The 27,880-nt window shown below is 43.5% G+C and overlaps 2 protein-coding genes across 4 annotated transcripts in view; one reads left to right on the top strand and one right to left on the bottom strand.

Moving 5' to 3' along the window:
- Nucleotides 1–3,880: 3,880 nt before the first annotated feature.
- FNTB (farnesyltransferase, CAAX box, beta) overlaps nucleotides 3,881–27,880 on the top strand; it is a 77,759-nt gene continuing 53,759 nt past the window's right edge. The window contains exons 1-2 of one of the 2 annotated variants that reach the window (XM_031668046.1): nucleotides 3,881–4,424; nucleotides 23,170–23,234. In XM_031668046.1, the coding sequence (XP_031523906.1) occupies nucleotides 4,281–4,424; nucleotides 23,170–23,234 (209 nt within the window). In that variant the 5' untranslated portion in view covers nucleotides 3,881–4,280. Of the gene's footprint in view, nucleotides 4,425–7,123; nucleotides 7,717–23,169; nucleotides 23,235–27,880 lie in introns of those variants that run through there. The other variant, XM_031668047.1, reaches the window with a different exon arrangement.
- The window catches only part of MAX (MYC associated factor X), a 96,952-nt gene continuing 93,857 nt past the window's right edge, over nucleotides 24,786–27,880 (bottom strand). Inside the window, exon 3 of one of the 2 annotated variants that reach the window (XM_031668052.1) lies at nucleotides 24,786–25,211. In XM_031668052.1, the coding sequence (XP_031523912.1) occupies nucleotides 25,131–25,211 (81 nt within the window). In that variant the 3' untranslated portion in view covers nucleotides 24,786–25,130. The remainder of the gene's footprint in view (nucleotides 25,212–27,880) is intronic. The other variant, XM_031668051.1, reaches the window with a different exon arrangement.

Genomic DNA, 27,880 nt, shown 5'->3' with positions numbered 1-27,880 from the left:
AGAATGATTCCAAGGTATTTGGAGTAACTGGAAGGATGGAGTTATCATAACAGAGGTGGGCAAGACTGAGTGCACTGGTTTGGAAGGGAAGACCAGCAGCTCTGTTGTGGATATGTTAAGTTTGAGATGCCTATTGGAGATCTAAGTGGAAATGCAAATAGACATTAGACATGAACTCTGGAGTTCAGGAGAGATCCAGGTTGGAGATACAAATTAGGGAGTTTTCAACCTACGGGTGTTATTTAAAACATTGAGACTGCCTGAGCTGACAGGGAAGTGAGTGAAGACAGATAAGAGGTCTGAGAACTGAATCCTGGGGGTACCCCAAGCTAAGGTATTCAAGATATAAGCAAGGCAAGGAAGGTGGAAAACTAGTGTGAGGCACCACAAGGACAATGGGTTTCAAGAAGGGAAATGATCAACTGTGCAAATATTGCTGGGAAGTCAAGAAGGAAGACTTGAGATCAGGACTGAGACCTGCCCCTTGGATTTGGCTATGTGGAGCTTACTGGAGAGTTGATACGAACCGATTGGAAAGCCAGATTAGAACGTGCTTGAGAGAGTTGGAAGAGAGGACCTGGAGACAGTAGCAGCAACTCTTTCATGGGTCTCTGCCAATGAGTCATGGGGAGGTAGCTGGAGAAGGAGTGGAATCAAGAGGGTTAGAAATGCACCCCCCGCCACCCTACCATGGCCAGGTGCGGTGGCTCACGCCTGTAATCCCAGCACTTTGGGAGGCCGAGGCGGGCGGATCACGAGGTCAGGAGATGGAGACCATGCTGGCTAACACAGTGAAACCCTGTCACTACTAAAAATACAAAAAAAATTAGCCGGGCGTGATGGTGGGGGCCTGTAGTCCCAGCTACCCGGGAGGCTGAGGCAGGAGAATGGCGTGAACCCGCGAGGCAGAGCTTGCAGCGACCCAAGACCGGGCTGCTGCACTCCAGTTTGGGAGACAAAGCAAGACTCCGTCTCAAAAAAAAAAAAAAAAAGCCCCCCCATCCTCCACCCCGCCAACAATGAGAAAATGGCATGCTTGAGGGAGATCTGCATGACCAAGTAGAAGAAAAATTTGGTGTTTTAGGAAAGGCAAGGGAGAACTGCGATAGTCATGTCTTTGTGGGGTGGCGCGGGAAGGGAGGGAGACGACCTGGCCCTAGGCAGGATGTGGGGCAGTAATTCCATCCAGGGAAACAGGATGATGGTGCGCAGTAAACATGGGGAGGAAGTTAATTACCTAGCGGGATAACAGATGAGTTCTTTCCATTTTCCAAATGTTCCAATATGTATGATTACACAGTTTCACAAGATATTAAAGGAAACAATTCATTCCGATATAGGGCTTATATGAGTGAAAACAGGGAGAACAGTGAGAGCAGTTTTAAAACGTACTCCCTAAGCGCACTCCAGGGTCAGAAGCGACCTCTAGTGGTTCATTTAGACCATTACTTTTTTCTTTTTCTTGCTCTTAAAAGTATAAAATAGCACGGTCCACATTTAATATTATTTTTAAAGAAACGCGATCAGTTTAATTTAGAAAAGAGTATCAGGCATTTGAGTAAAATAAACATAAACCATCTGCAGTCCAAGCTGGAGTTGCTATTATCATGACTAAGAGTTTCCTCTCTAAATATATCATTCTCTATAGTACCATTATTTATGTTCATTCTGCTTCTTGAATGAGTGGTTTTATTAAACCAAGAGGAGGGACAACTAGTGGGCTACTTGATCCAAGTCTTCTCGATGCTTACATGGAGTACAAACCCCACATATTTTTCATTACTGGTTTCACTTGATTTGGGGTTGTCACTGGGTTTCCTCTGCCTGGGATGTTCCCATCCCCTAGATAAATTAACTCACTTCCTCATGGGAGTCTTTTCAAGCCTTCCAGGCTACCTTAGGGTCCCCCTGTCATGCAACCTCACAACACTCCATACTTCTTTCTGCCTCATCCCATTTCTCCCAACTGTCATGAAAGAGTCAATTCCGTCATTATTGTTTAAAGTTTTTTCTGGTAAATCATAAGACCCATAATGGCAGAGACTGTGTCTGGCTTGTTCACTGCTGTCTCCTTAGCACTTAGCTCAGTGCCCAGCACTTACCCTGTACTCAATAAACATTAATTGGATGAGAACACACTCTCCTGCAGGAGACTCTTGCCCATGTCCCTATTCACATCTTTTGGATCCCACTGCAGAGGAGACTGAATTTCAGAAATGAATTTGTATTTCTAAAATACAATTTGCAATTGCTCTAGGTGCACCTGACAGGTGCAACAATTTGTCACAAAACTGTCCCAGCTATTCTTTCAATAGCACAGTCTTCAGGATTGAAGCGTAAAGTTTCCAGTTCTCCTGCAAAGAAACTCTTTGTGACAAAGGCTGAATCCTTAGATATGACTCTGACCTTATCAGACCATTTTTTTCCCAAAATATAACTAAGGGAAACACAGTAAGATGCCAATAGAGGGCGCAATGTAATGAGACCATTTCACACTGTGCAGCCATATCCATGGGTCCTAACCCATACAGTCCCCTTATTTCCAGATTTGGTAACATTCTGGTGCCTCTAGGTCTTAGTTCAGCAATAGTACCACTAAAATGGACACAGTGGTAGTGTTCATCTACCTGAGGTCTTTAAGCCAGCCCAGCTTCATCTGTGACATTTTTTCTGACTGCTTCTATTTACTACCAGAGACTGAGAACAGGGGAATGGATGGTTGTCAAATGTCACTCTGGTCTATAATCCCTGGATCCTAGACATGTGACATGGAATGGAGTGGGAACAGAGTGAAATGCTCTAAGCAGGAAGCTTGTCTCCAAGTGTACCCGGAATGTCTGTTATTAACATACCTTCTATAACCTACATACAACTCCCCCAGTTTAATATCTTGGTATTATAATTTTTGGTGTAGTACTTTTGATGCATGCCCTAAAATAATACTCAGGAGGCTGAGGCAGGAGGGTCACTTGAGCCTATGGTTTTTGTTTTTGTTGTTTTGTTTTTTGAAACAGGGTCCCGCTCTGCCACTCAGGTTGGAGTGCAGTGGCACAATCATAGCTCACTGCAGCCTCGACTTCCTGGGCTCAAGGGATCCTCCCACCTTAGCCTGCTGACTGGCTGGGACTACAGGCATGCGCCACCACGCCCAGCTAACTTTTTTGATATTTAATAGAGATGAGGTCTTGCTATGTTGCCCAGGATGTTCTAACTCCTCAAGTGATCTTCCTGCCTCAGCCTCCCGAAGTGCTGGGATTACAGGCATGAGCCACCGTGCCCAGCACATGTCTTCTAAAAGTTGCTGTTTCTTCCTTCTCAGGAGTTCTTTCCCATACTGTTCTTCTGGATGACTCCTCGTCATCCTTCGGATCTCAAATGAAAGGTCACTTAGAGAGGCTTGGCCTGACCATACAATTCAATTAGTTTCCTACCCCTTTAGTCTCTTTCATAGACCCTGCTATTTTCCTTCATATCATTTATCACAAGACTTCATACATTTATTGCGTTGGATACATTCAATTCTGTCGATTTTCTTAGAATGTAAGGTTCCCAAGGGCAGGGACTTTGTTTTGTTCACTTTTGTATTCCTAGGACCTAGCACAATGCCTGACACATAGCAGGTGTTCCGTAAATATCTGCGGACTGACTGACTGTTTCACTTATCCTTGTTCCTTCTACTGCATTTCAGTTCTTGCTACTGCAATGTAACCTCCAAGAGGTAGGAGAAAATCATAATGCCCCCCTCCCTCCATCACTGAATTACTGAGACGGCGTCCTTGCACGTTTGAGCACCTGCTGCCTTCTCCTGGGAGGCTGTCAAGTACCCCAAGGTGCACAATAATTCTATTAGTAATAGCGTGACTGAGGCAATCAGTAGAGCTGTCAGAAATGCTTTCAAACTTACATTCATTGGGTTCTTGGGCACCTGAAACTGCAGGCGACTGCATTACAATTAAGTGAGAATTAGCAGAATGTTAAAGTTCTTTTTAACTATTTGCATAACAAACCGAGGCGTCCTACGCCATCTCTCTGAAATGAAATTCGGACGTAGACACCCTTGCGCTTCAGGACTCTGCGCTCTTGCAGCAGCGCCTCTGCCCAACGGGGGGCGGCAGCATCTCAGTACTCACTCTAAAGACTTGTAGGTGGGAGGAGAGATTCGCGTTCAAAATCTTTTTGCCTCTATCCGCTCGCCGTAGCGCCTTAGCCCGCTCGAGTTTCAATGCGCGTTGTTGCTTAACGAAGCTGAGTCCTACACACTGTCCGCTGCTCTCCTGATCATGGCTTCTCCGAGTTCTTTCACCTACTATTGCCCTCCATCTTCCTCCCCCGTCTGGTCAGAGCCGCTGTACAGTCTGAGGCCCGAGCACGCGCGAGAGCGGTTGCAAGACGACTCGGTGGAAACAGTCACGTCCATAGAACAGGTGAGGTGGCAGGACTGGGCGAGGCACCCGCGCGGGGTGTTCTGGGAGCGGGAGTCCCGTTCGCAGGGCCGCCCGGGTGCGGAACTCACCGGGGAACTACGACTCCCACAGCGCACCGCGGCGCCTTCCCTCTGGGAAGCTCCGGGCGCCCAGGCTTGGGCTTCATCGTGGAGCGTTTGCGCGGCCAGGTTGGGGAAGGGTCGTTTCAAGGTTGGGCTTGGAGGAGTGGGCAGTAGCCGGGTCCCTTCTGCCCTAAAGAACGAGGAGAATCGTGTTCTACGTCTGGAGAACAGAGGCAGCCCAGGCGGGTCGGATAGCCCACTCCGTTCTGCCAGTACTTCGGGAGGTTCTGGGGTGCACAGTGCACTTTTCCCAACCTGCTCTCAGCTTCTGGAGGCAGAGAGGAGAGAAGGGCCAGGCCGCTGTCATGCCGTTTCACGATCTGTTTGATTTTTGACCTGCAGTGCCAGGTTTGGGGGCCTGCCTCGTGGGTGGGCATTTTGGTAGTCATTCGGCCACTTGAGCACCAACTACGTGTCGGACACAATATTAAACGATGGAAGTACAAGGAAATAGCCCCTGTGGGGACAGGCAGGAAAACAGAGTTTGGAAAGTGCTCTAACAGAAAGTATGGATTTTGGACTACTAATCATTCCCTAAGGCCTAGAAGTAGGATCGAACCTATCATTTAGAAAAGTGTTTGGGGAATGATTCATATGCCCAAAACCATAGTTTTGTTTTTCTATTTATTCCCTGATTGGAATTGTTCCCAAGATTGTTATGTGGAACTGTGTATCCATCTGTCGGTAGGAGAAGTGGTTAGGATGATTCTTAACACTAATAAATGAACATCCTGCTTCTTACTGAAATAAGATCTCTTAGTGAGGTCAGTCTCCAGGCTTTACCTTGGAGAGACCTGTTTTGTATTTCATACTTGAAGTTGGAAGCCTGTACTTTGGCAAAATTAGTAACAATAGTTGTTATATTGTACAGTTATGACTAGAATTATAAATTTATAACAGAAACAAAGGCTTGATACATGATGATTCACAAAGTAGCAGGGAGAATATTTTAACTGGAGATTTAAACTTATGGAATTTAGGGGAGTAAAGGAAATCCTCACCTCTTGAATCTAGCTAACTCTCCTGGTTGGGTTGCCTACCAGTGTGTCCCAGGGAAGGCTGACTGCAAAAGATTGTAAAGAAATTTCCCACTGATGAAAAACCTGGAGGATCTTTGCAGAATTCCTAAATGATGGATTGCTGAGTGATTCGGGTCAAGTGTTTTATTTAATATCTGACCATAGACTGTCAGATTGCCCTTTTTTTTTTCGAGACGGGGTCTCGCCCTGTCACCAGACTGGGATGTGGTGGCACGATCTCGGCTTACTGCAATGCAACCTCCGCCTCCCAGGTTCAAGCGATTCCCCTGCCTTAGCCTCCAGAGTAGATGGGACTACAGGCGCCCACCAACACGCCTGGCTAATTTTTGTATTTTAGTAGAGACAGATTTCACTGTGTGGCCAGGCTGGTCTTGAACTCCTGACCTCAAGTGATCTGCCCTCCTTGGCCTCCCAGGGTGCTGGGATTACAGTCATGAGCCACTATGCGTGGTGCAAGCATCTTTCAAATCTAGACCCAACGGTATGGCAGACAGTAAAGAATCTTATATTTCTTTTTCGTGTTGTTATTCCAGCATACATTATTAGAGTCTAGGATGAACACTTTCAGGTAGTAGGAAGATAATGTTGTATCTCATTTTTGTGGCTGCCTCACTGTTTTAATAATCATCTTAGTGACCATTTATTAAGTCTCAGCACAGTGCTAAATGCTCTCCACACATGGTATCATTCAATCCTTACACTTTTTATGGATGAGAAGACTGAGGTTTAGAGACCTGCCACGTTGGTAGGTTAATGATGATACATTCATCAAAAGTAACAACCTTGTTAGGAGAAGTTATTTACAGAGGATATACTATTACTCTTTCAGTTTTGACTAAAGCTTCCATTTACTAATAGCTCAATTTTGTGCCATTGCCAGTAAAAACAAATTGATGACTGACACCTGTAATCCCAGCACGTTGGGAGTTCAAGGTGAGATCACCTGAGCCCAGAAGACCAACTTGGGCAACATAACAAGACCCTGTCTCTACCAAAAAAAGAAAAAAATATATATATAGCTGGGCGTGGTGGTATGCACCTGTAGTCCTAGCTACTTGGGAGGCTGAGGTGGGAGGATCATTTGAGCCCAGGAGTTCACAGATGAGCCATGATCGAGCCACTGTACTGGGCAACACAGTAAAACCCTGTCTCTTAAAACAAAAAACGACTATACTGATTTTGGTACTGGCCTGGGCAACATAGCAAGACCCCATGTCTATTTAAGACAAAAACTTTTTAAATTAAAAAACAAGGCCGGGCGCGGTGGCTCAAGCCTGTAATCCCAGCACTTTGGGAGGCCAAGACGGGCGGATCACGAGGTCAGGAGATCGAGACCATCCTGGCTAACATGGTGAAACCCCGTCTCTACTAAAAATTACAAAAAACTAGCTGGGCGAGGTGGCGGGCGCCTGTAGTCCCCGCTACTCGGGAGGCTGAGGCAGGAGAATGGCGTGAACCCGGGAGGCGGAGCTTGCAGTGAGCCGAGATCTGGCCACTGCACTCCAGCCTGGGTGACAGAGCGAGACTCCGCCTCAAAAAAAAAACAAAACAAAACAAAACAAAAAACAAAAAAATTACATGCTTGTTACCTGCTTCCTATCTGATTATCAGAGGACTCAGTTTATTTGTTAAGCAATAATTTGGTAATAGGAGTTAAACCTATAAATAGTGGAAGGAGTCCTTAGCTGTGAGTCCTCTGTTCCATTCGTTGATTTTCATTCATTCAGCAAATACTTGAGCGCCTTCTACAAGCCAGGTACTGTTCTAGACACTCGGCATAAGTCGTTGAACAAAAGAGGCCAAGTTGATGCCTTTATAAAACTGTTTCTAGGCCAGTGAAGCAGTCAATTAAAAGAGATAATATCTATAGCTATCTCAATATAAAATGTTAATTAGAAGTGCTGTGGAGAGTAACACCTTGGGATAGAGGGGATAGGGTGTGTCAGGAATGGGTGGGGTGGGAGCAAGGGATGTCTTCATTTAAGGTGGTAAGGGGAACCCTCTGTGACAACACATGTGATCTGAGACCTGAAGTCTCAGATGAGGGAGGAAGCCATCATGAATCTGGTGCGAGAGTATTCTGGGCAGAGAAAGCAGCAAGCACAAAGGACCAAGGCAGCAGAATGCCTGGTGAGCACGGGGGCTTAGCAAACCAGAGAATAGGGGATGGGTCGGATCATGTAGGGCCTCACTGGCCCTTGGAAGTACTTTAAAATATCCTGACTGAGATGGGGAGCCACTTGGCTGTATACCTGCCATTTACTGCCCCACATTCACTTGGCCTTTTTCCAGCCTGCTCTGTAGATGTTCCCCAGGAGGGGGCCCTGCCCTGACAGGTTTCCTTGCTTTATGACTGCAGGCCATGGGAAGTATTGCTGGGGGTGACTGAGAAGGAGAAGAATGAGACCGTTGTATTTCTTCCCTCCTGCAGGCTTGTGTGGGCTGGGGTTTCCTTAGTCTTAGGGTCACATTTCCTGTCACGTGCCTTCTCTGCAGAGCTCTTTGTCTTCCTCCCTCTCCATTCTTCACACCTTCAGGTCTATGAGGAGTTCAGGTACCCCTAATTTACCAGCTCCAGATACTGCATTTTCTCTTGTGGTTTCCCTACACCTGCCCACATCTTTGTAAATAGTTCCTTTATAAACTCTCCTCAAATCACCCACTTTGTGCCATCTGTTTCCTGCCAGGACTTAGACTGATCCGTGATCAGAGGGTTTTCAGCAGGGGAGTGACACATCTGACTAGCATTTTAACAGACTCATTTAGGTTACTGTCAAGAGTAGATGGTGGGGAGTGAGGGTGGATGCAGGGAAATCAGTTAGGAGGCTATTGCAGTATCCTGGGAGAGGTGACGGTGGCTTAGCTCACAGTGACGGTAGTGGAGGTAATGAGAAATGGTCAGCTCTGGATATTTTTATGAAGGTCTCTACCTTGCTAAGCTATTTTGTTAATGCAGATGCAGGGAGGGCCTTTCGTGACACTAGAGAACAAGACGTGGTTGTATTGTTAGTGCCTGCCTGCCTTATTGTGCCATCTGGAATCATCCCATTGCAAACACTCTGATTCAGGCCAGTAGGTTAATACTGATAGTCTCAGAGGTAACAGCCTTGCCAAAAACAGGTGTTTACAAAAGATACTACTGTTTTTCTTTTAGTTTGTCTTTGAACAGAGGCAAAAGCATCCTCCACTTGAAATGGCATGGTGTCATTGAACCATTGGCATGGTTCATTGTCCATCAAGTAACTTGAACTCTGAGGGGAATATTAGAGAATTATTAGTCCTGATCCCTGCCCTCAAAATTCTTTTATCTTAGATAAAAAAGAATATGCTGGAAGGCCGAGTACGGTGGCTCACTCCTGTAATCCTGGCACTTTGGGAGACTGAGGCAGGCAGATCACTGGAGGTCAGGAGTTTGAGACTAGGCCAGCCAACATAGTGAAACCCCATCTCTACTAAAAAAATTCAAAAATTAGCTAGGCGTGGTGGTGCACACCTGTAATCCCAGCTACTCAGGACGCTGAGGCAGGTGAATCTCTTGAACCTGGGAGGCGGAAGTTGCAGTGAGCCGAGATTGCACCATTGCACTGAAGCCTGGGTGACAGAGCAAGACTCCATCTCAAAAAAGAAAGAAAGAAGAAGAATATGCTATAGGCAGTCACAGAGTGCTAAATTATGACTGCTTTGCATGAGGATTTTAGGGAGTTGAAAAGCCATCTGTGTGGGCTGAGGTGGTCAGGATGACTTCATGGAGAACGTGGAACTGGGTAGGGCTGTAAAAATTAGAGTTCGGGGCAGCCATTCTAGGAGGGGGAACTGTTTTGAGGGAAGGCTTAGGCTTGACTGGGGGCAGTAAGACGGCTTACCAGGAGTGGTGGGTGCAGGTTGGACGTGGTAGGAAATGAGGTGAGATGGGCAGGTGGGCCCCCATCAGGGTGTTGAGAGGCAGGTGATGTGCTGGCTTCAGGTTTAGGCAGTGGACCACCACATATCCTAAGGAGGGAGCAGCGGAACAGAATCCTGACCTTCTGCTGTTGACTTGTTTCAGCTTATAGGATCCAAAATATTAGTAAACAGAGGTGGAACAAATCACTAAATATGATAAAACTTCCCCATTTTTTATGCCTCTGGTAGAAGGAACCGGTCCTCTACTTGGTTAAGTGGTCAGTTGGCTAGCTTTCTGAATCCATTTTATTTTATTGAAATTCAATATTGCCCAAGTGTAAAGTAATCCTGCATATCAAAATTTCCCCATTAAAAAGTCCAAAAGGTTGTTTTTGGTTAAGTTTAAAATACATGTACCTTTAGGTATATAAGTGAAAAATACCTGCTTACATAATTTACATTTAAATTTGGGTCCATATACCTACTTAAAATCACCTACTTTGTAAAGTAACACTAATTTAGAAATGCTGGTTTTTCTCCTCCTCTTATTTATAAAATGTATCTTTTCAGACTCTTCACATGCATCTTTGACTTCACTATTTTTAATCATCACTGGAGCCACTTTTTGAGTCAGCCAATATGGATTTCCGGACCACATGTTCAGTTCTTGAGATACATCCTTTTTGAATATGAATAAGGTGTTACCACTGAATAGTTTATTCCAAGTTACAAGTATCCACTTGCATAACATTAGACTTTTTTTTTTAAGACAGTGTCTCACTTTGTCGCCCAGGCTGGAGTGTGGTGATGCAGTCACCATTCACTGCAGCCTTGACCTCACAGGCCTGCCTTGGCTTACCAAAGCGTTGGGATTACAGACGTGAGCCTAGAATTTTTTTTTTTTTTTTACAGTATGTCCAGTTGGTATATATTTGTGGTCACTGCAACTTAACCACTTTATTACTTTTTCAAATGGTCTCCTTTTTTTTTTAAAGACAGGGTCTCACTCTTGTCCAGGCTGGAGTACAGTGGCATGATCATAGCTCACTGCAGCAACTTTCCAAGCTCAAGTGATCCTCCCACCTCAGCCTCTTGAGTAGTTGAAACTACTGGCGTGCGCTACCACGTTCGGCTACTTTTTGTATTGTTTTGTAGAGACAGGGTTTCGCTGTGTTGCCCAGGCTGGTCCTGAACTTAAGCTATCCGCCTGCCTTGGGCTCCCAAAGTGCTAGGATTACAGGCATGAGCCACCGCACCGGCTAAAATGATCTTTAAAACGTTGGTTTACTGGCCAGGCATGGTGACTGATACCTGTAATCCTGGCACTTTGGAAGGCCAGGTGGGTGGTTAGCTTAAGCCCACCAATTCGAGACAGCCTGGGCAACAGCGTGAGACTCTGTCTCTAAAAAAAGTAAAAAATGAATAAACAAAATAAAGGGCTGGCCTTACAATGGCAGTTTGCACATGAAAGTGTGAGTTTGTATTTCCAGGAATAATTACTAAATTTGTGTTTAATTTATCTCGTTTCACTGATTACCATTAGCCAAAGCAACCCAAACCACACCTTAACTGAGGTTGTTTTAGGCTATTGTGTCATCCCCAGCTGGTACTTCATATTTAAAACAAAGAAATTGAAAAACTTCCTACAGCAAGAAGTACTTTGTAAGTATTTGCATATAAAGTGACTTGTATTTTCTGAGGGATAGTTTTTTTGAAAAGTCTTGCCTTATATTTCATATATTAATGATTCTTTTACTGCAGCTTCAATGACATGAATCGTAGGCAGCAAATCTACTTTCTGAAACAGTCTGTCTCTGGGAGAGGAGGGAGATTTAGGAAGCAGGGAAGTGATAGTGCCTGGTGTGAAAGTTGGTACCTCCTGAGATTGGCTTTAGATAGAAGCTCTGAAAGAGAAAGTGCCAAATGCATTAGTTGTTGTTTACCACTTACTGAATGGAAACTATTCTCTGCTTTTATTGATTGGATTTCTTTCTTTCTTTCTTTTTTTTTTTTTTGGGACAGAGTTTCACTCTTGTTGCCCAGGCTGGAGTGCAGTGGCGCGATCTCCGCTCATCGTAACCTCTGCATCCCGGGTTCAAGCGATTCTCCTGCCTCAGGAGACAACACTCAGGCGTTGAGCTACCATGCCTGGCCTATTGATTGAATTTCTGTTGATTAAATGAAAAACTCCATGAAATATCTTTTTTTTTTTTTTTTTTGAGACGGAGTCTTGCTCTGTCCCCCGGGCTGGATTACAGTGGTGCGATCTCGGCTCACTGCAAGCTCCGCCTCCTGGGTTCACGCCATTCTCCTGCTTCAGCCTCCCAAGTAGCTGGGACTACAGGCACCCGCCACTACACCCGGCTAATTTTTTGTATTCTTTAGTAGAGACGGGGTTTCACGGTGTTAGCCAGGATGGTCTCGATCTCCCGACCTCGTAATCCTCCCGCCTCGGCCTCCTAAAGTGCTGGGATTACAGGCGTGAGCCACCGCACCTGGCCATGAAATATCTTTTAAACAGAGCTGTCGAGAATGCAGTTGTCGAGAATGCAGCCTTTTGGTTAGCTCTTCTTTTATTTGTTGCCATGGCACCTAAGTCTTGGGGACTCTAGTACAGTTACTTGATCCCTGGCCCCTAGAGTTTAACACAATCTCTCCATCATCAAACAATACAAACTAATATACATATAGTTATATATCACTTAATAACAGTAGAAATACATTGTCAGTAGGAAATTTCCTTGTCGTGTGAACATCATAGAGTGTACTTAGCACATGTAGATGGCATAGCCTACTACACACCTAGGCTGTAAGGTATAGCCTGTTGCTCCTGGGCTGCAAACCTATACAGCATGTTACTGTACTAAATACTGCAGGCAATTGGAACACAATGGTACATATTTTTGTATCTAAACATATCTAAATATAGAAAAGGTAAACTAAAAATACGTTATAAAAGATAAAAATGGTAGACCTATCTAGGGAACTCAGCATGAATGGCGCTTGCAGGACTGGAAGTTGCTCTGGGTGAGTGAGTGAGTGAGCGGTGAGTGAATGTGAAGGCCCAGGATATGAGTGTACGCTACTATAGACTTTATAAATACTGTACGCTTACTGAACAGACATTATGAAATATAAAAATAAACATGGTACGCTTCAGCTACACTAAATTTATTCATACGCTTTTTTCTTGCAATAATAAACTTAGCATACTGTAAGTTATTTACTTTATAAACTTAAAAATTTTTTTTACAGCTTTTTGACTCTTTTGTGATAACAGTTTAAAACACAAGCCGTACAAAAATATTTTCTGTATATTCTTATTCTGTAAGCTGTTTTCTCCTTTTAAATTTTTTCACTTTCTTTTTACCTTTTAAACTTTTTTGTTAAAAACTAAGACACAAACGCACACATTAGCCTGGACCTACACAGGGTCAGGATAGTCAGTGTCACTGCCTTCCGTCTCTACATCTCCTCCCACTGGAAGGCCTTCAGGGACAATAATAGGATGGAGCTGTCATCTCCTAGGATAACAGTGCCTTCTGCAGGAATTCCTCCTGAAGGACCTGCCTTAGGCTGTTTTATAGTTAATTTTTTTTTTTTTTTTTTGAGACGGAGTCTGGCTCTGTCGCCCAGGCTGGAGTGCAGTGGCCGGATCTCAGCTCACTGCAAGCTCCGCCTCCCAGGTTCACGCCATTCTCCTGCCTCAGCCTCCCGAGTAGCTGGGACTACAGGTGCCCGCCACATCGCCCAGCTAGTTTTTTGTATTTTTTTAGTAGAGACGGGGTTTCACCGTGTTAGCCAGGATGGTCTCGATTTCCTGACCTCGTAATCCACTCGTCTCGGCCTCCCAAAGTGCTGGGATTACAGGCTTGAGCCACTGCGCCCGGCCTATAGTTAATTTTTTTAATAAGTAGAGATACACTTTAAAATAATATATAGTATAGTAAATATATGAATTAGTAATGTAGTTTATTATCATTATCAAGTGTTATGTACTATATATAATTGTATGTGTTATACTTTTATAACACTGGCAGTGCAGTAGGTTTGTTTACACCAGCGTCACCACAGGCATGTGAGTAGTGCTTTGTGCTACATTATGAAGGCTCTGTTACTAGGCCGTAGGGATTTTTCAGCTCCATCATAGTCTTACGGGACTACCGTGGAATATTTGGTCCGCTGTTGACCAAAACATCCTTATGTGGCGCATGACTACATTAGTTTATGTCATATATACGTGTATAGTTTATAAATTGATACATACTTAGTTTATATTATGTATTTTAAAGATATATGTGTATATTATACATGTATATATTATATACCTGTGTGCATATATGTGTATGTATGTATATGTATGTATGTATAAAACCTGACCAACAACTTGAAAATATTCTGTACATAGAAACACCTAGCCTGGGGCCATGTGCAGTGGTTCATACCTGTAATCCCTGCACTTTGGGAGGCTGAGGCACGTGAATCACCTGAGGTCAAGAGTTCCAGTCCAGCCTGGCCAACTTGGTGAAACCCTGTCTCTACTGAAAATACAAAAATTAGCCAGGCTTGTAGCAGGTATCTGTAGTCCCAGCTACTCAGGAGGCTGAGGCAGGAGAATCGCTTGAACCTGGGAGGTGGAGGTTGCAGTGAGCTGAGATCATGCCATTGCACTCCAGCTTGCGCGACAAAAGCAAAACTCTGTCTCAAAAAAAAAAAGAAAGAAAAAAGAAGAAGAAAAAAGAAAAGAAACAGCCAAGCCTGGGCTGGGCACAGTGGCTCATGCCTGTAATCCCAGCACTTTGGGAGGCTTAGGCAGGAGAACTGCTTGAGGCCAGGAATTTGAGACCAGCCTGTGCAACAGGGTGAAGTCCATCTCTATTATAAGAAAGAAACAGAGGAGAGAGAAAGTAAGAAAAGAAAAGATACATCTAGCCTGTGCCCTATCAGAAGGAGGGGTAAACTCAACTCTTGTGTTCCCTGTTTGCCATATCCTGAGTGATCAGTTATCTCATGATTAGAGAAGGTGAGAGAGGTACTGGTAGGCTTAACATTTGTTAGGTTATACATTAAGTACTGCGAGAGCTGGCCTTGGAACCTAACAGGTATAATGTTGTGTTGATGGGAAAATGAATAAGGTCTAAAAACCAATGAACTTTGAGAACACAGCTTCTGCATATGTTGTGACCTGCCTATCTATGTAGGTGTGGGGGATGAGGCATCACAAAACTAAGCACTTTGAAATCCTTTTCCTGTTTTTTTTTTTTTAAAGGAATTTATGGTTAACAAAAGTATAATAATGTAATTAACAGCCATTTTTCTGTAACTGAGAATTACCAGTTGCTAACATCTTTTTTTGTTTAAAGGAAAGCAATTAGAAATATAGCCAAAGCCTCCTTTAACCCTATCCCCAGTTCAGTGTGCCTCTCACCCTTTCCAGAAGCAGCCCTTATCATGAATTGTGTGTGCATCCTTCCACTTCACTTTTAATCCTTTTATGCATTCATAAACAACTGGATTTGTGCATGTTTTTAAAAATTCACATAAATTGTCACACTGTCATTTTGCCTTTTTTCATTTCACATTTAAAAAAAGTAGAAATGGAGTCTTGCTTGATTGGTTGGAGTCTTGTCAGATTTCTCTTATGGTCATAATTTTGCAAAGACAATCTCCCTTTAGGATTGTGAGAGGGTCCTGAATTCAATTCTGCTGAGATGTAGGTGTAAAGGATAACCAGCGATTATTCTGGAGGTCACAAGATTTAGAGCTTTCTCAATTACCCCTGTAGATAACATCCCAATCGCAGAACCTAAGATTGGCCGTTTGAGATGTCTTTTCAGATTTTTGCATTTCTGACTGGCTGACTCCACACAAACAGGTCCTGTGGCCCCACCCAGAGGCTGAGTCAGTGCAGGAGGACCATCTTCCTTCCACACCCCTATGATTTCATCCCCAACCAACCAACATTCCCATTCCCTAACCCCCTGCCCACCAAACTATCCTTGGAAAACCTCCAAACCTTTGGGAAAATTGATTTGAGTAATAACTCTGTCTCCAGCATGGTGTGGGCAGCTGCATGTCAGTTAAAGTCTTTCTTTATTGCAAGGCTATGGTCTCAGTGAATTGGTTTTGTCTGTGCAGCAAGCAGGAAGAACCCGTTGGGCGATTACAAAATGAGTAAATCTCAAAGAGGTGGCATAGACTTCAGGCTTAACTACCATGTTCAGCTGAAACAAAGAAGGATGTTGGGGAGGCCTGGAATGGGGAGGTGACCAGGAAAAGCACAGTAAACAAGGATAAGATTTGTTATGCAGATTTAGGCATGCCTGGTGCCTTCTCCATTGGTAAGAGTTCCTAGTGGCTTAGAGTCATCTTTGTCTTCCTGGTACAGAAAGAGAGGCAAATGGAGATTTCCTTTCTTTTTTTTTTTTTCTTTTTGAGACGGAGTCTCGCTCTGTCGCCCAGGCTGGAGTGCAGTGGCCGGATCTCAGCTCACTGCAAGCTCCGCCTCCCGGGTTCACGCCATTCTCCGGCCTCAGCCTCCCGAGTAGCTGGGACTACAGGCGCCCGCCACCTCGCCCGGCTAGTTTTTTGTATTTCTTAATAGAGACGGGGTTTCACCGTGTTAGCCAGGATGGTCTCGATCTCCTGACCTCGTGATCCGCCCGTCTCGGCCTCCCAAAGTGCTGGGATTACAGGCTTGAGCCACCGCGCCCGGCCGATTTCCTTTCATAGATGTAATTTTCCCTTACAAATGGGGTAACTTCTACTCTGTTTTCAGAGCTTTTCCTTTGTCTGCTTTTTCTCAAAATAATCAGCTCACAATAATCCTTACGCCAAAGAAGCCTATCATGGGAAGACATATTCTGGTCTCCTACAGTCATGTTTTGAGGTGGCATATTCTGGTCTTCTGAACATTCAAAATGTTAGGTTATTTAGATAAATTTTTGTTTGTTAAACATTTAAAAAGGTTTGTTATCTTTGTTTATCCTTTACTAGTTGAGAAGAAAAGTACGTTACTGTTTTTTTAAATTAATTATGAATGAAGAATGTACTATTTGAGGTAAAACTTTACGCATCAACCTCTGAGCTGAAATTTAGTGACCATTGCCACTAATAAAAACCTCGTTTTGGCTGGGCGCGGTGGCTCAAGCCTGTAATCCCAGCACTTTTGGGAGGCCGAGACGGGCGGATCACGAGGTCAGGAGATTGAGACCATCCTGGTTAACACGGTGAAACCCCATCTCTACTAAAAAATACAAAAAACTAGCCGGGCAAGGTGGCAGGCGCCTATAGTCCCAGCTACTCGGGAGGCTGAGGCAGGAGAATGGCGTAAACCTGGGAGGCAGAGCTTGCAGTGAGGTGAGATCCGGCCACTGCACTCCAGTCTGGGCCACAGAGCGAGACTCCTCAAAAAAAAAAAAAAAAAAAAAAATCCTTGTTTTAAGGGATTGTTTAAGTTTTATCAAACTTTCAACCTAAATTAACAGAGAGAGGCTCTCTAAAAGAACATGACACTTATTTGGGAATAGTGTATTGCAATGGGAATCTTTGTGCCACAGTAAACTATGTGCATATTCAAGGAGGTAAAGGAAGACAAAGGTTTTTCAAGGAATAAAGAGGATTGTATAATTCTTTTAAGATGATTATTATTGGCTACAAGGATCAGTAACAAGTGTGACCAGTCTGAGATTGGACAGGCAATTAATTGCTGGACAGATGTCCTCGTGGAAATATTTTTTGTGTAAGGTCGTGATGACCTTTGTGCAGGGTTGTGGTTTTTGCTGAGCCATTTGGGATAGTTTTTGTTAATCAGGCATTGATGCATGAGAACCCTCTCTTCATAGCTGTCCCCGGCTTTATTTGTCAGGATTTTTAAACACAAATGACTCCATTTTGATTCTGACAGTGTTCACAAACATTAGCTTTGCATCAGAATCCACTGGAGGACTTGTGAAAAGAAGTCGGGTGGACCCCGCCCGCTAAGTAGGTCTCTGCTGAGAATACCTGAGAATTTACATTTCAAACAAGTTTAGCTTAGTTTCTGGAGAACCTGTTTCTTGAGTAAGAGGAATGGTTTCTGTGATTCATAGCAGCATTATTCCTAATAGCCAAAAAATGGAAACAGCCAAAATGTCCACCAACTGATAAACTGGTAAACGAAATGTGATATATCTACACCATGGAATATTATTTGGTGAAATAATGTGAATAAAAAGAAATGGAGTACTGGTACATGCTACAGCATAGATGAGCTTTGAAAACATGTTTGTGAAAGAAGCCAGCTGCAAAGGACCACAGCTTTTATGATTCCATTTATATACAATTCCAGACAGGTAAATTTATAGAGATAGAAAGTAAACTAATGGGCCAGGCATGGTGGCTCATGCCTGTAATCCCAGTACTTTGGGAGGCAAAGGCGCGCACAGATCACTTGAGGTCAGGAGTTCAAGACCAACCTGGCCAACGTGGCAAAACCCTGTCTCTACTAAAAATACAAAAAATTAGCTGGGCATGGTCGTGGGTGCCTGTAATCCCAGCTACTTAGGAGGAGAATCGTTTGAACTTGGGAGGCAGAGGTTGAAATGAGCCGAAATCACACCACTGCACTCCAGCCTGGGCAAGAGTGAGACTCCATCTCAAAAACAAAGAAAGTAAATTAGTGGTTAGCAGTGGGGAGAATGATAAATTGGATTTGATGCTTAAGAGGTGTGGGGTTACTTTTCGGGGAAGTGAAATGTTCTATAATTGATGGTAATGGATGCACAAATCTATGAATATGCTAGAAGTCATTGATTTGTGCAGTTTAAATGAGTGAGTTGAATGGTATATGAATTATATCTCAATAAAGCTGTTAAAAAATACACTAGTTCTTAGTTCTCCATGGGACCTGTTAAGAAAAAAAAGAGAAATATACCAGAATATTATCAGTTCTTAAGAGACAATTATTCATTGTTATGAACAGTTGACCTGTAATACACAGTCATCAGAATTCATAACTTGATTTTTCAGATATGAGTCAGTTACTAACTGCATTAGAAAATCACTTGTTCATTCTGAAGAAATGATTAGGAACACCAAAGAAAAGGACACTATGTTGGGAAAATTTTAAGCATTTTCCACCTTGCAGTATGACATATTTCTATGTTTTTGTCAGGTGTCTTAGCTTAGAAATAAACCTCCATTTTTCTTGCGTAGTACTTGGCTGCTTTCCCGCAAGAAAGCTGAAGATGGGACTTCTGATTAAGGAGTTCCTGGCTGGTAGCTTTCCTGCCTAGGCATCTTAAGTGCCAGGATGCTAAGGGGAAGGTGGGTTCATGCATTAGCCTTTGAATATTATTAAGTCATATGGATTTTAATAGGCTTGTATTGGGATAAAGGAAGTGAATTTTCTTCCCACTTGATTTTGTGTCATTCAGAATTCATTAACTCACTTAGATGAAACAGTACAGTTGGTCCTCCATATCCGTGGGTTCTCCATCTGTGGATTCAGCCAACCACAGATCAAAAATATTTGGAAAAAAAAATTGTATCTGTACTGAATAAGTGCAGACTTATTTTCTCGTTATTATGTTAACCTAAAAGGAAGAAGCTGAGGCAAAGTTAATGTAAGTAGAGAGTTTATTTGGGCCAAGCTTGAAGATTGCAACCCAAGAGCATAGATTCAAGTTGCCCTCATTATACACTCTTAATTAGCAACAGTTACAAGTAGGTTTTTAAAGGACAAGAATAGCCAGGGCCAGGTGCTGTGGCTCATGCCTGTAATCCCAGCACTTTGGGAGACGGAGACCGGTGGATCACGAGGTCAGAAGATCGAGACCATCCTGGCTAACATGGTGAAACCCCGTCTCTACAAAAAATTAAAAAAAAAATCGCCAGGCATGGTGGCATGCGCCTGTAGTCCCAGCTACTCTGGAGGCTGAGGCAGGAGAATCACTTGAACCCTAGAGGTGGAGGTTGCAGTGAGCTGAGATGGCGCCACTGCACTCCAGCCTGGCAGAACAAGACTGTCTCAAAAAAAAGAAAAAAAGAATAGTTACCCAAAAAGCCGACTGAAAGAAAAATAAATAAAGGAAAAGAAGAGGCTATTCCTAAATTGTTTACCAAGACTTTACATTAAAATTACATAAGGTATACATTATTCTTTGTATCACAAATTCCAGAAACATGAAGATAATGGATGAGGCAGCTAGGGAGGAATGAAATGCCTTTAAATAACTGCCCCCGGACATGGGTGTTGGAAGCATAAATGAAGTCCTATACTCGGTCTCTCTGGGCCTGATAAATTTTGCATACCTCACATAACTCAGACTGCTCTGAGCTATTCTTTTCTCAATTGCAGTTATATTGTACTAGGAGGTTTTATAAGTAATCTAGAGATGATTTAAAATACAGGCGTGTGCCATATAACAATCAACAGACTACATATACCACAGTGGTCTGGAAAGATGATAGTACTGTATTTTCACTCTACCTTTTTTATGTTTAGATACTTTTAGATAGACAGGTCCTTACTATTGTGTTACATTTGCCTACAGTATTCAATGCAGTAATATGCTGTACAGGTCTGTGGCCCAGGAGCAATAGGCCACACTATACAGCCTACGTGTGTGGTAGGCTGTACCACCCAGGTTGGTGTGAGTATACTCTGATGTTCACACCATGATGAAATCACCTAAGAAGGCGTCTCTCAGAATGTATCCCTGTAGTTAAGCTACTTGTGATTATATGGGAGGGTTGTATAGGTTTTGTGCAAATACTCCAGTATTTTATATCAAGGACTTGAGCATCCCCAGATTTTGGTATCCTGGGAGATCCTGGAACCAATCCCCCATGGATACTGAGGGATGATGGTATATCACAGGCAAATCTTTATTTAATGATCTTAGCAATTTCTTGTATATTTTTCTATCTCATTCAGCTTATAGGCATGACTGAGAAATGCAGTCTGTGTTTCATTTAGGCTGGTGCTTTATTTTAGCTGTGTGAGTGTCGGGAATGGAAAAAGAATTATGATGATTCTGGGACAACTTTCTTATTTCTGCCAAGTCAGATTCTCATGGTGACGTCAGTCTGTTTTTTGAAGTATTGTAACCTTTTAAACAGATCATCCCTCAAATTCATGTTCAGAAGCAAATATCAAAGCATGTTCTAAAACCAGATGTAAATTAATTTTAGATTGGCTGCCATTTTAGATGATTCATATCACTGCTCCCCTCATCATCACAGATAATTCTTGCATGCTTCTCAAAGGGACTAGGAGCTCTACCTCAATGGGTGTTTCAGAAATAAATGACTCATTTTTGAAGTTTCCCAGGGAGATATTTATGTATCTTGAAATCTCAACAAAAACATGTCTCACTACAAAGATTAGGAATGCCAAGGAAGGTGAATCCCAGTCCTATTAACCAGACCCTCCCTCATTACTATACCTTGTATACAGGAGCTCTCCCATGAGACCACATTGTGACTACAACCGTTGCCTGAACCACTCAGCAAGTCAGTACACCAAGGGGTTGGCTGGGCATGGTGGCTCATGCCTGTAATCCTAGCACTTTGGGAGGCTGAGGTGGGTGGATCACCTGACGTCAGGAGTTCGAGACCAGCCTGGCCAACACGGTGAAAGCCTGCCTCTACTAAAAATACAAAAATTAGCTGGGTGGGGTGGTGGGCACCTGTTATCCTAGCTACTTGGGAGGCTGAGGCAGGACAATCTCTTGAAACCGAGAGGCGGAGGTTGCCGTGAGCCAAGATCGCGCCACTGTACTCCAGCCTGGGTGACAGAGACTCCGTCTCAAAAAAAAAAAAAAAGATGGGGGTTGCAGCAGAGAAGGAGGTTTAGTCATAGGGTCACCTCATGAGGAGATGGGAAGAATCCTCAAACTCTCCTTTGAGTAATTTGGGGTTAGGGCTTTAAGGGTTTTGGAGTAGGCTGAAGTGTGGAGTGTGGAGTTTGTTGATTGGTTGAAAAATGTAGGGTGAAGTCATTGACAGGGAGATAAGGAAGCTGTATTCTCAGGCAGATTCTGTTCCTCTGTGGGGGTTTTCAAACTGATTGCTGGACTTCAAAGTCTGAAAAACATCTTAGATGATCCTTAAACAAAAGTGAGACAGAGTCTCGCTCTGTAGCCCAGGCTGGAGTACAGTGGCTGGATCTCAGCTCACTGCAAGCTCCGCCTCCCGGGTTCATGCCATTCTCCTGCCTCAGCCTCCCGAGTAGCTGGGACTACAGGCGCCCGCCACCTCGCCCGGCTAGTTTTTTGTATTTTTAATAGAGATGGGATTTCGTCGTGTTAGCCAGGATGGTCTCAATCTCCTGACCTCGTGATCCGCCCGTCTTGGCTTCCCAAATTGCTGGGATTACAGGCTTGAGCCACCGCGCCTGGCAACAAAAGTCTTAGGATTCTAATGTCAGAGATCCTGGCTCTATAGGAATGATGGGATACAAATGGTCAGACTTTTAGCAACCAGGAAGTGGGCTGAAGTGCAGCCTGATTCATGCTTAATTGTAACTGTATTTCTGTCCAGAACCCAGCCTGCAATTTTTGTCAACCATGTGGGTTGGTTTTAGCATTGTGGTGTGGTCTTCAGAAGAGAAAGATCTGATTTCTTTTGTGACCTTTCTGAGATCCTTCATTTTATGGGACTGTGGAGTCCTGTGCATGACGTAGGACCAGAATTTGCTATTTGTTTTGATGTTTCAACAATTGATGTTATAAATCTCCCAAATGATTTTAATATTTTAACTGTTCAGTTTTACAATAAGAAGCATGACTGTTGGCAGAAACTAATTATGTATTTGAGAGTGGTGAGTTAACGAACATCCAAACAACTTCACAGAGCAGGAAGAATACATATTTGAAGTGGAGGGGAGAAAAAAAATCATTTTCCCTCTACTCTTCTAATTTCTGGGCTGGAACCTCTATAACAAAACAACAGGGTAACAAAAGAAAAACAAGCAGAAGTTTGTTAACATGTATACTTCATGTATACATAGGAGATACCCAGGGGAAAATGAGTAATTCTGAAAGAGGTGATCTAGAACTCCAGCTTATATAGCATTTTCAACTAAAAACAGAGAAGTTTGTGGGGGAAGCCAGTTATGGGGAGGTGAACAGGACAAGTATGGTAAATAAGAGTAAGGTTTGTTTTGCAGATTTCAGTAGGTGCCTTCTCCATTGATAATAGTTTCCTCTGAGTTAGTCATCCTTCTCTTTTGGTACAGAGAGGGAAACACTCTCACAAATGGAGATTTCCTTTATAGATGTCAATTTCCCTCACAGACTGGTATACTCTGTTTTCAGAGCTTCTCCTGTAGCTGCAGTTTCTCAAAATAATCCTTATGCCGTTGAGGCATATTTCGGGGTGGCATATGGTCTCCTACACAAGCAAGAGACATCTGTCTTTATCTGCTCTCAGAGTAACTAGTGCCAGGGAACCAAACACCAAAACTGCCATTAGTTTGGATATTATGGATTCGGTTTCTGGAAAAGTCCGTTGTGATGCCAACATGGTACAGGGGATTCCCTCTTGCCTTGTCCTAAGCCTGTCATCCTGCAGAACCCCTGTCTTAACAGTACTATGAGGTTCCAAACCATACCAACCAACCCTCGCCAATAGGCATTTGTGGCAATAGGAAGAAAAAGCTGATGGAGGTCTCATCTGTATTTGTTTTCTCTCTCCTATCTCCTGCATCCTTTCCAGGCAAAAGTAGAAGAAAAGATCCAAGAGGTCTTCAGTTCTTACAAGTTCAACCACCTTGTACCAAGGTAAGCTGTGGTTAGGAGTTTGAGGGGATCTGGGAAAGCACCATCCTGCGTAAGCCTTTCTTCTTTCCTCCTTGAGGGAATCTAACCACGGGGAGCATCTGCTGCAGTAATGGTGTTTCTTGTCCTTGTGGCTACCTGGATATGCTATGACCCCCTCTCCTCCCTCTGGTAGAATACTGTTTAGAGCGATTCTCCACTGGAGCTGAGTTGCTAGGTGTTACATGGGGTCTGGATTCTGAGGTCTGAAGATGGAGAGGGGAATTCCAGATTTTTGTTTAGTGGTGGCCTGCTGCTCTGGTCTTCAGATGAGAACTCTCAGGTTTTTCTTTTTCTTTCTTTTTCTTTTTTTTTGAGACAGAGTTTCACTCTTGTTGCCCAGGCTGGGGTGCAGTGGCATGATCTCGGCTCCCTGGAACCTCCGCCTCCTAGGTTCAAGTGATTCTCCTGCCTCAGCTTCTCAAGAAGCTGGGATTACAGGCGCCTACCACCACACTTGGCTAATTTTTGTATTTTTGGTAGAGACAGGGTTTCACCGTGTTGGCCAGTCTGATCTTAAACTCCTGACTTCAGGTAATATACCCGCCTCAGCCTCCCAAAGTGCTGGGATTACAGGCATGAGCCACCGGGCCCGGCCCAGATTTTTCTTTTTCGTATTGCACTTTGAAACACGTTTAGAGTTCAGGGAGATGGCAAGGGATGGATTTCTTTGATGTAGATTATTATTTGACTGGAAAAACATGGGAAGTTTGAGTTTCTCCATGTCTGCTCCCTGTTAGTAATTGTGTAGCATATCCCAAGGATGAAATTTCAAACAAGAAATAGAATGCCTTTTGTTTTCCTTGGAGCTTAGCAAGTTGAAGTCTTCTGAGTCCTGTTAGGTCAGGTATTTTGAAAAGGGAATTATAGGAAGAAATTTATTATTTAATTTGAACCTTTATTTTCTCTTCCAGTGTTTTGTAATATGTCACACTAGAATTTCATAAGGTTATTTCATTCTCGTATTAGTACTTCTCATGCAGTCACAGATTCTTTCTTTGAAACTATTATTTGTTACATTTCCAGCCATCAAAATTGATCAGTAGCCTAAAACTGTGTGGTCACCATTTTATCTTAATGATGGAACTTACTTCCTTTCTTCCTTCCTTCTTTTCTTTTCTTTCTCTCTTTCTTTCTTTCTTTCTTTCTTTCTTTCTTTCTTTCTTTCTTTCTTTCTTTCTTTCTTTCTTTCTTTCTTTTTTCTTTCTCTCTCTCTTTTCTTTCTCTCTCTCTCTTTCTCTCTTTCTCTCTTTCTCTCTCTCTCTCTTTCTCACTTTCTTTCCTTTCTGTCTGTCTTGTCTTGTCCTGTCCTGTCCTGTGCTGTCCTGCCCTGCCTTGCCCTGTCTTGCTCTGTTGCCCAGGCTGGAGTGCAGTACCGTGATCATAGCCCACAACAGCCTTGAACTCCTGTGAATCCTTTCAGTACAGCCTCCCCAGTAGTTGGGACTATAGGAATGCATCACCATGCCTAGCTTATTTTTATTTTTATTTTTTGTAGAGATGGGGGTCTCACTGTGTTGCTCAGGCTTGTCTTGAACTCCTGGCCTCAAGCAGTCCTCCCAAAGTACTGAGATTACAGCTGTGAGCCACGGCACCTGGCCAAGAGAACACTTTTCCTTGACATCTCTGAACAAAGTGTGGTTAGGCCACTGGCTGATTCACTCTGGTTGGGAAGTCAGTCGCAGGTCTGAAGTTCAGCCTTTCCTCCTTCCTCATGTCTCTTGACTTCTTGAGATCTCCTAACAGACTCAATCCTAGCAAGTCAGTGTCTAGGTACTACGCTTACTAGAACATTATAAATGGGTCCAACTTTGTTACCTTTTTTTTTTTGCCACTTTTTCCTTAAGAAACTTTTTCTGATTAGCCATGGCAGAAAACAGTTGGAAGAGGCAAGTGTTCATAGGGAAAGACAGGTGGGAGGGTTAACTTCATCTTCGTTCCCTGGGGAAGGAAAGGAGGAAAAGTATCAGCTTAGTAGTATAGTCTTTCCCTTAACTGCTAAACCAAATCTCTGCATTAACCCAATGCTCTGACCTCAATAAAATGAATTATTCCTCTTGTCATGAGACACAGCTAGAGATTAGCAAATGACGCCATTTATTTAAACAGCTTGGGAGAACAGCACTCTTAAATATAACGGTATCCTTGGCAGTTCGCTGCCCCTAGGCACAAGCTGGTTCAAGCTTAGCTTCCCCAGAGGGGACAAGACTTCATCATGGTGAGGGTGTGGGTGATTGCTTTCAGAGGGGCTTTGTTGTTGTAGTTGAAGCCGATGACTCACCCGATTGGACTGAGTTACTGTCTACTGCCTGGGCTCTGGGGACACACAACCTCTGTTGTTTCCTACACGAACCTTTGATGATTTGACATTCCCTTTTCATTTACCATCAGGATAGAGCCCTTGGTCTCTTTCATTCATTTTTGAAAATTTGTTTTTCCTTAGCTCATGAGCTGAAGAAAGACTTTTATTCACACTGAGATATGAGGGGAAATGGGAGGTTATAGTCTGGGAGGAAGCAGTTGTTTTTTGGGAGCGATGGTAGATGATATTAAAGGAGTGAAATCCCCTGATTCATAGATAGTAGGTCAGGTATGGGTGGGGAAAAAAATGTGTTCCTCCTGGGCTTGGATCCTTGTGGAAATAGAATATATCAGGGCTCTGGGTTAGTTTCAGGAATTTCACAATTACCCATTTTATCATTGTTGCCTATGAAATTGAGTGTTTTAAAGGATGCTAATTCATATTGGAGATACTATACATTTTGACTGAATGGCTGAGTATATAAATCAACATATCAATATAAAGCTGAAGCCAAACATCACCATCATAGAATGAGTGAGGATATAAGAATAAATTAGAAAATTTATCAGAACTTTAAATTATTATCACAGTCTCAATATTTAACATCTTAATAGCCAAAATTTTAAAGTCTGACACTTTAATGCAGGAAGTAACCTTCACTGTTAGCTAAAGTGCATGGTCAGCTGTTAGCAGTAAATCTAGACGGCAGGGCTTGTTTGTGTGTCTGAGGTCATGATGCTGATCAAGTGGGACAGACTCACACACACGCCCAGGACCACAGACCACGCACAGGTCCAGGGATGCCTGTGATGATGTTGAAGTCGGCATTTGCCTTTTCAGCGTTCCAGGGCCAAAGTTGAATAGCAGACTGGGCTCAAAGTCAAGGCTGTAGCTGAATGTCAGTACATTCTACAATTAATCCCCTTCCCAGAAATTATTTTCTTCTCTAAAGTTGAGACTGTCTACCTGGAGTGAGGTAGTCAGTCCCAAGGAACTTTTTGACCATGCTTTCCATGGTTTTGTTTATTCATGTCCTGCTTTCCCATGAAAATTCATTTTTTCTTCCCTGTGGGTATTGTCACGGTTTCACACCCTTTTGAATGTACCCTTTTGCATGTATCACCTTGGCTTTAATAAGAAACCTGAAATGCATAAACTACACAGATACCTATCTCACATGTAATTTTAAATTTGTTTTCTCCTGGGCACAGGAGCCTGGTGCTCCTCAGAAGTGAGAAATATTGATAATGTCCCTGTGCTAATAGAGCCCTGGAGGTTAAGTGCTGGCAATGGCTCTGAAGCCAGAATACTCTGAGTTAAAGTTCTCAAGGCAGGTCTCTCACAGGCACCTGCTTAGCTCCCGGGTTTTCTGCCATTCCTGTATGTGATACAATTTTAGAATTTCCCAGATCCTGAGCAGGTAGAGGATGTATTCTCTTCTTCTTATTGTTCTTTCCAAGGTCTTACAAATAAATTCACCTTTCCTCAATTGCTTTATTACTTACATGCCAGGTGCTTATTTTTTGACTAGAGAGGCCCCTGGCTTTAGTGAGTTTAGAAAGTCCCCAGGAACCAACAATGGACTGAATCTCCTGTCCTCTGATCTGTCACAATCAAATGCATGTTTCCCAGGATGGCCCAGGATTGCAGGGAGGAAGTGGCTTTGCTGTCATTCCATTCTGCTGCCTTTGTGATCCTTTCAGCATCAGTATCTAGAGAGTCTCCAAAGGACAGGACACTCTGCTGGGCTGAGGGAAGCCAGCATGAGCAAGGCTAGCCCTGGGCCTGCCCCTGCTGGGCTCTTAGTCTAGTGGGGGAGGTGGATATTAAACAAATGAACACAAATACACAGTTACCAATGGGATAGTTTGAGAGAGAGAATCGCTGGGAGAATCTAATTTGGATTGGGAAGTTGGGGAAGGCTTCTTAGAGAAAGTGACATTTAAGCTGAATCTGTAGGTGGAATAGGGGTGGCTAACTTAAAGGATGGGGAGAGTGTTCCAGGCAGGGGGAACAGCATGTGGTAAAGCCAGGAACGGAGCTCAAAGAAGGCAGCATGACCAGAGCTCAGGGGTGGAGATGAGGTTGGAGAGTAATGTGGGTGGAGGCACATTGCGAAGAGTCTGGAAGCCCGGTGGGCTCACCCCTCATAAGAAATACTATTTAAATCATTACCCAGTACACACAGATGTGCAAGTTCCTTCTCAGACAGTGGAAACCTGACTTCCTGTAGCCTTAATAGATTTACCCACTTGCTCTCCTGTCACCCTCTGCACAGTGACACGGGGGCCCTCCTCATCTACTTGAG

Source organism: Papio anubis, chromosome 7 (genome assembly GCF_008728515.1).
Source record: "Papio anubis isolate 15944 chromosome 7, Panubis1.0, whole genome shotgun sequence".
In the NCBI taxonomy this organism is placed as follows: domain Eukaryota; kingdom Metazoa; phylum Chordata; class Mammalia; order Primates; family Cercopithecidae; genus Papio; species Papio anubis.
The sequence above is the reverse complement of the archived record's forward strand: the minus strand, read 5'-3'. Positions and strand labels throughout refer to the sequence as shown.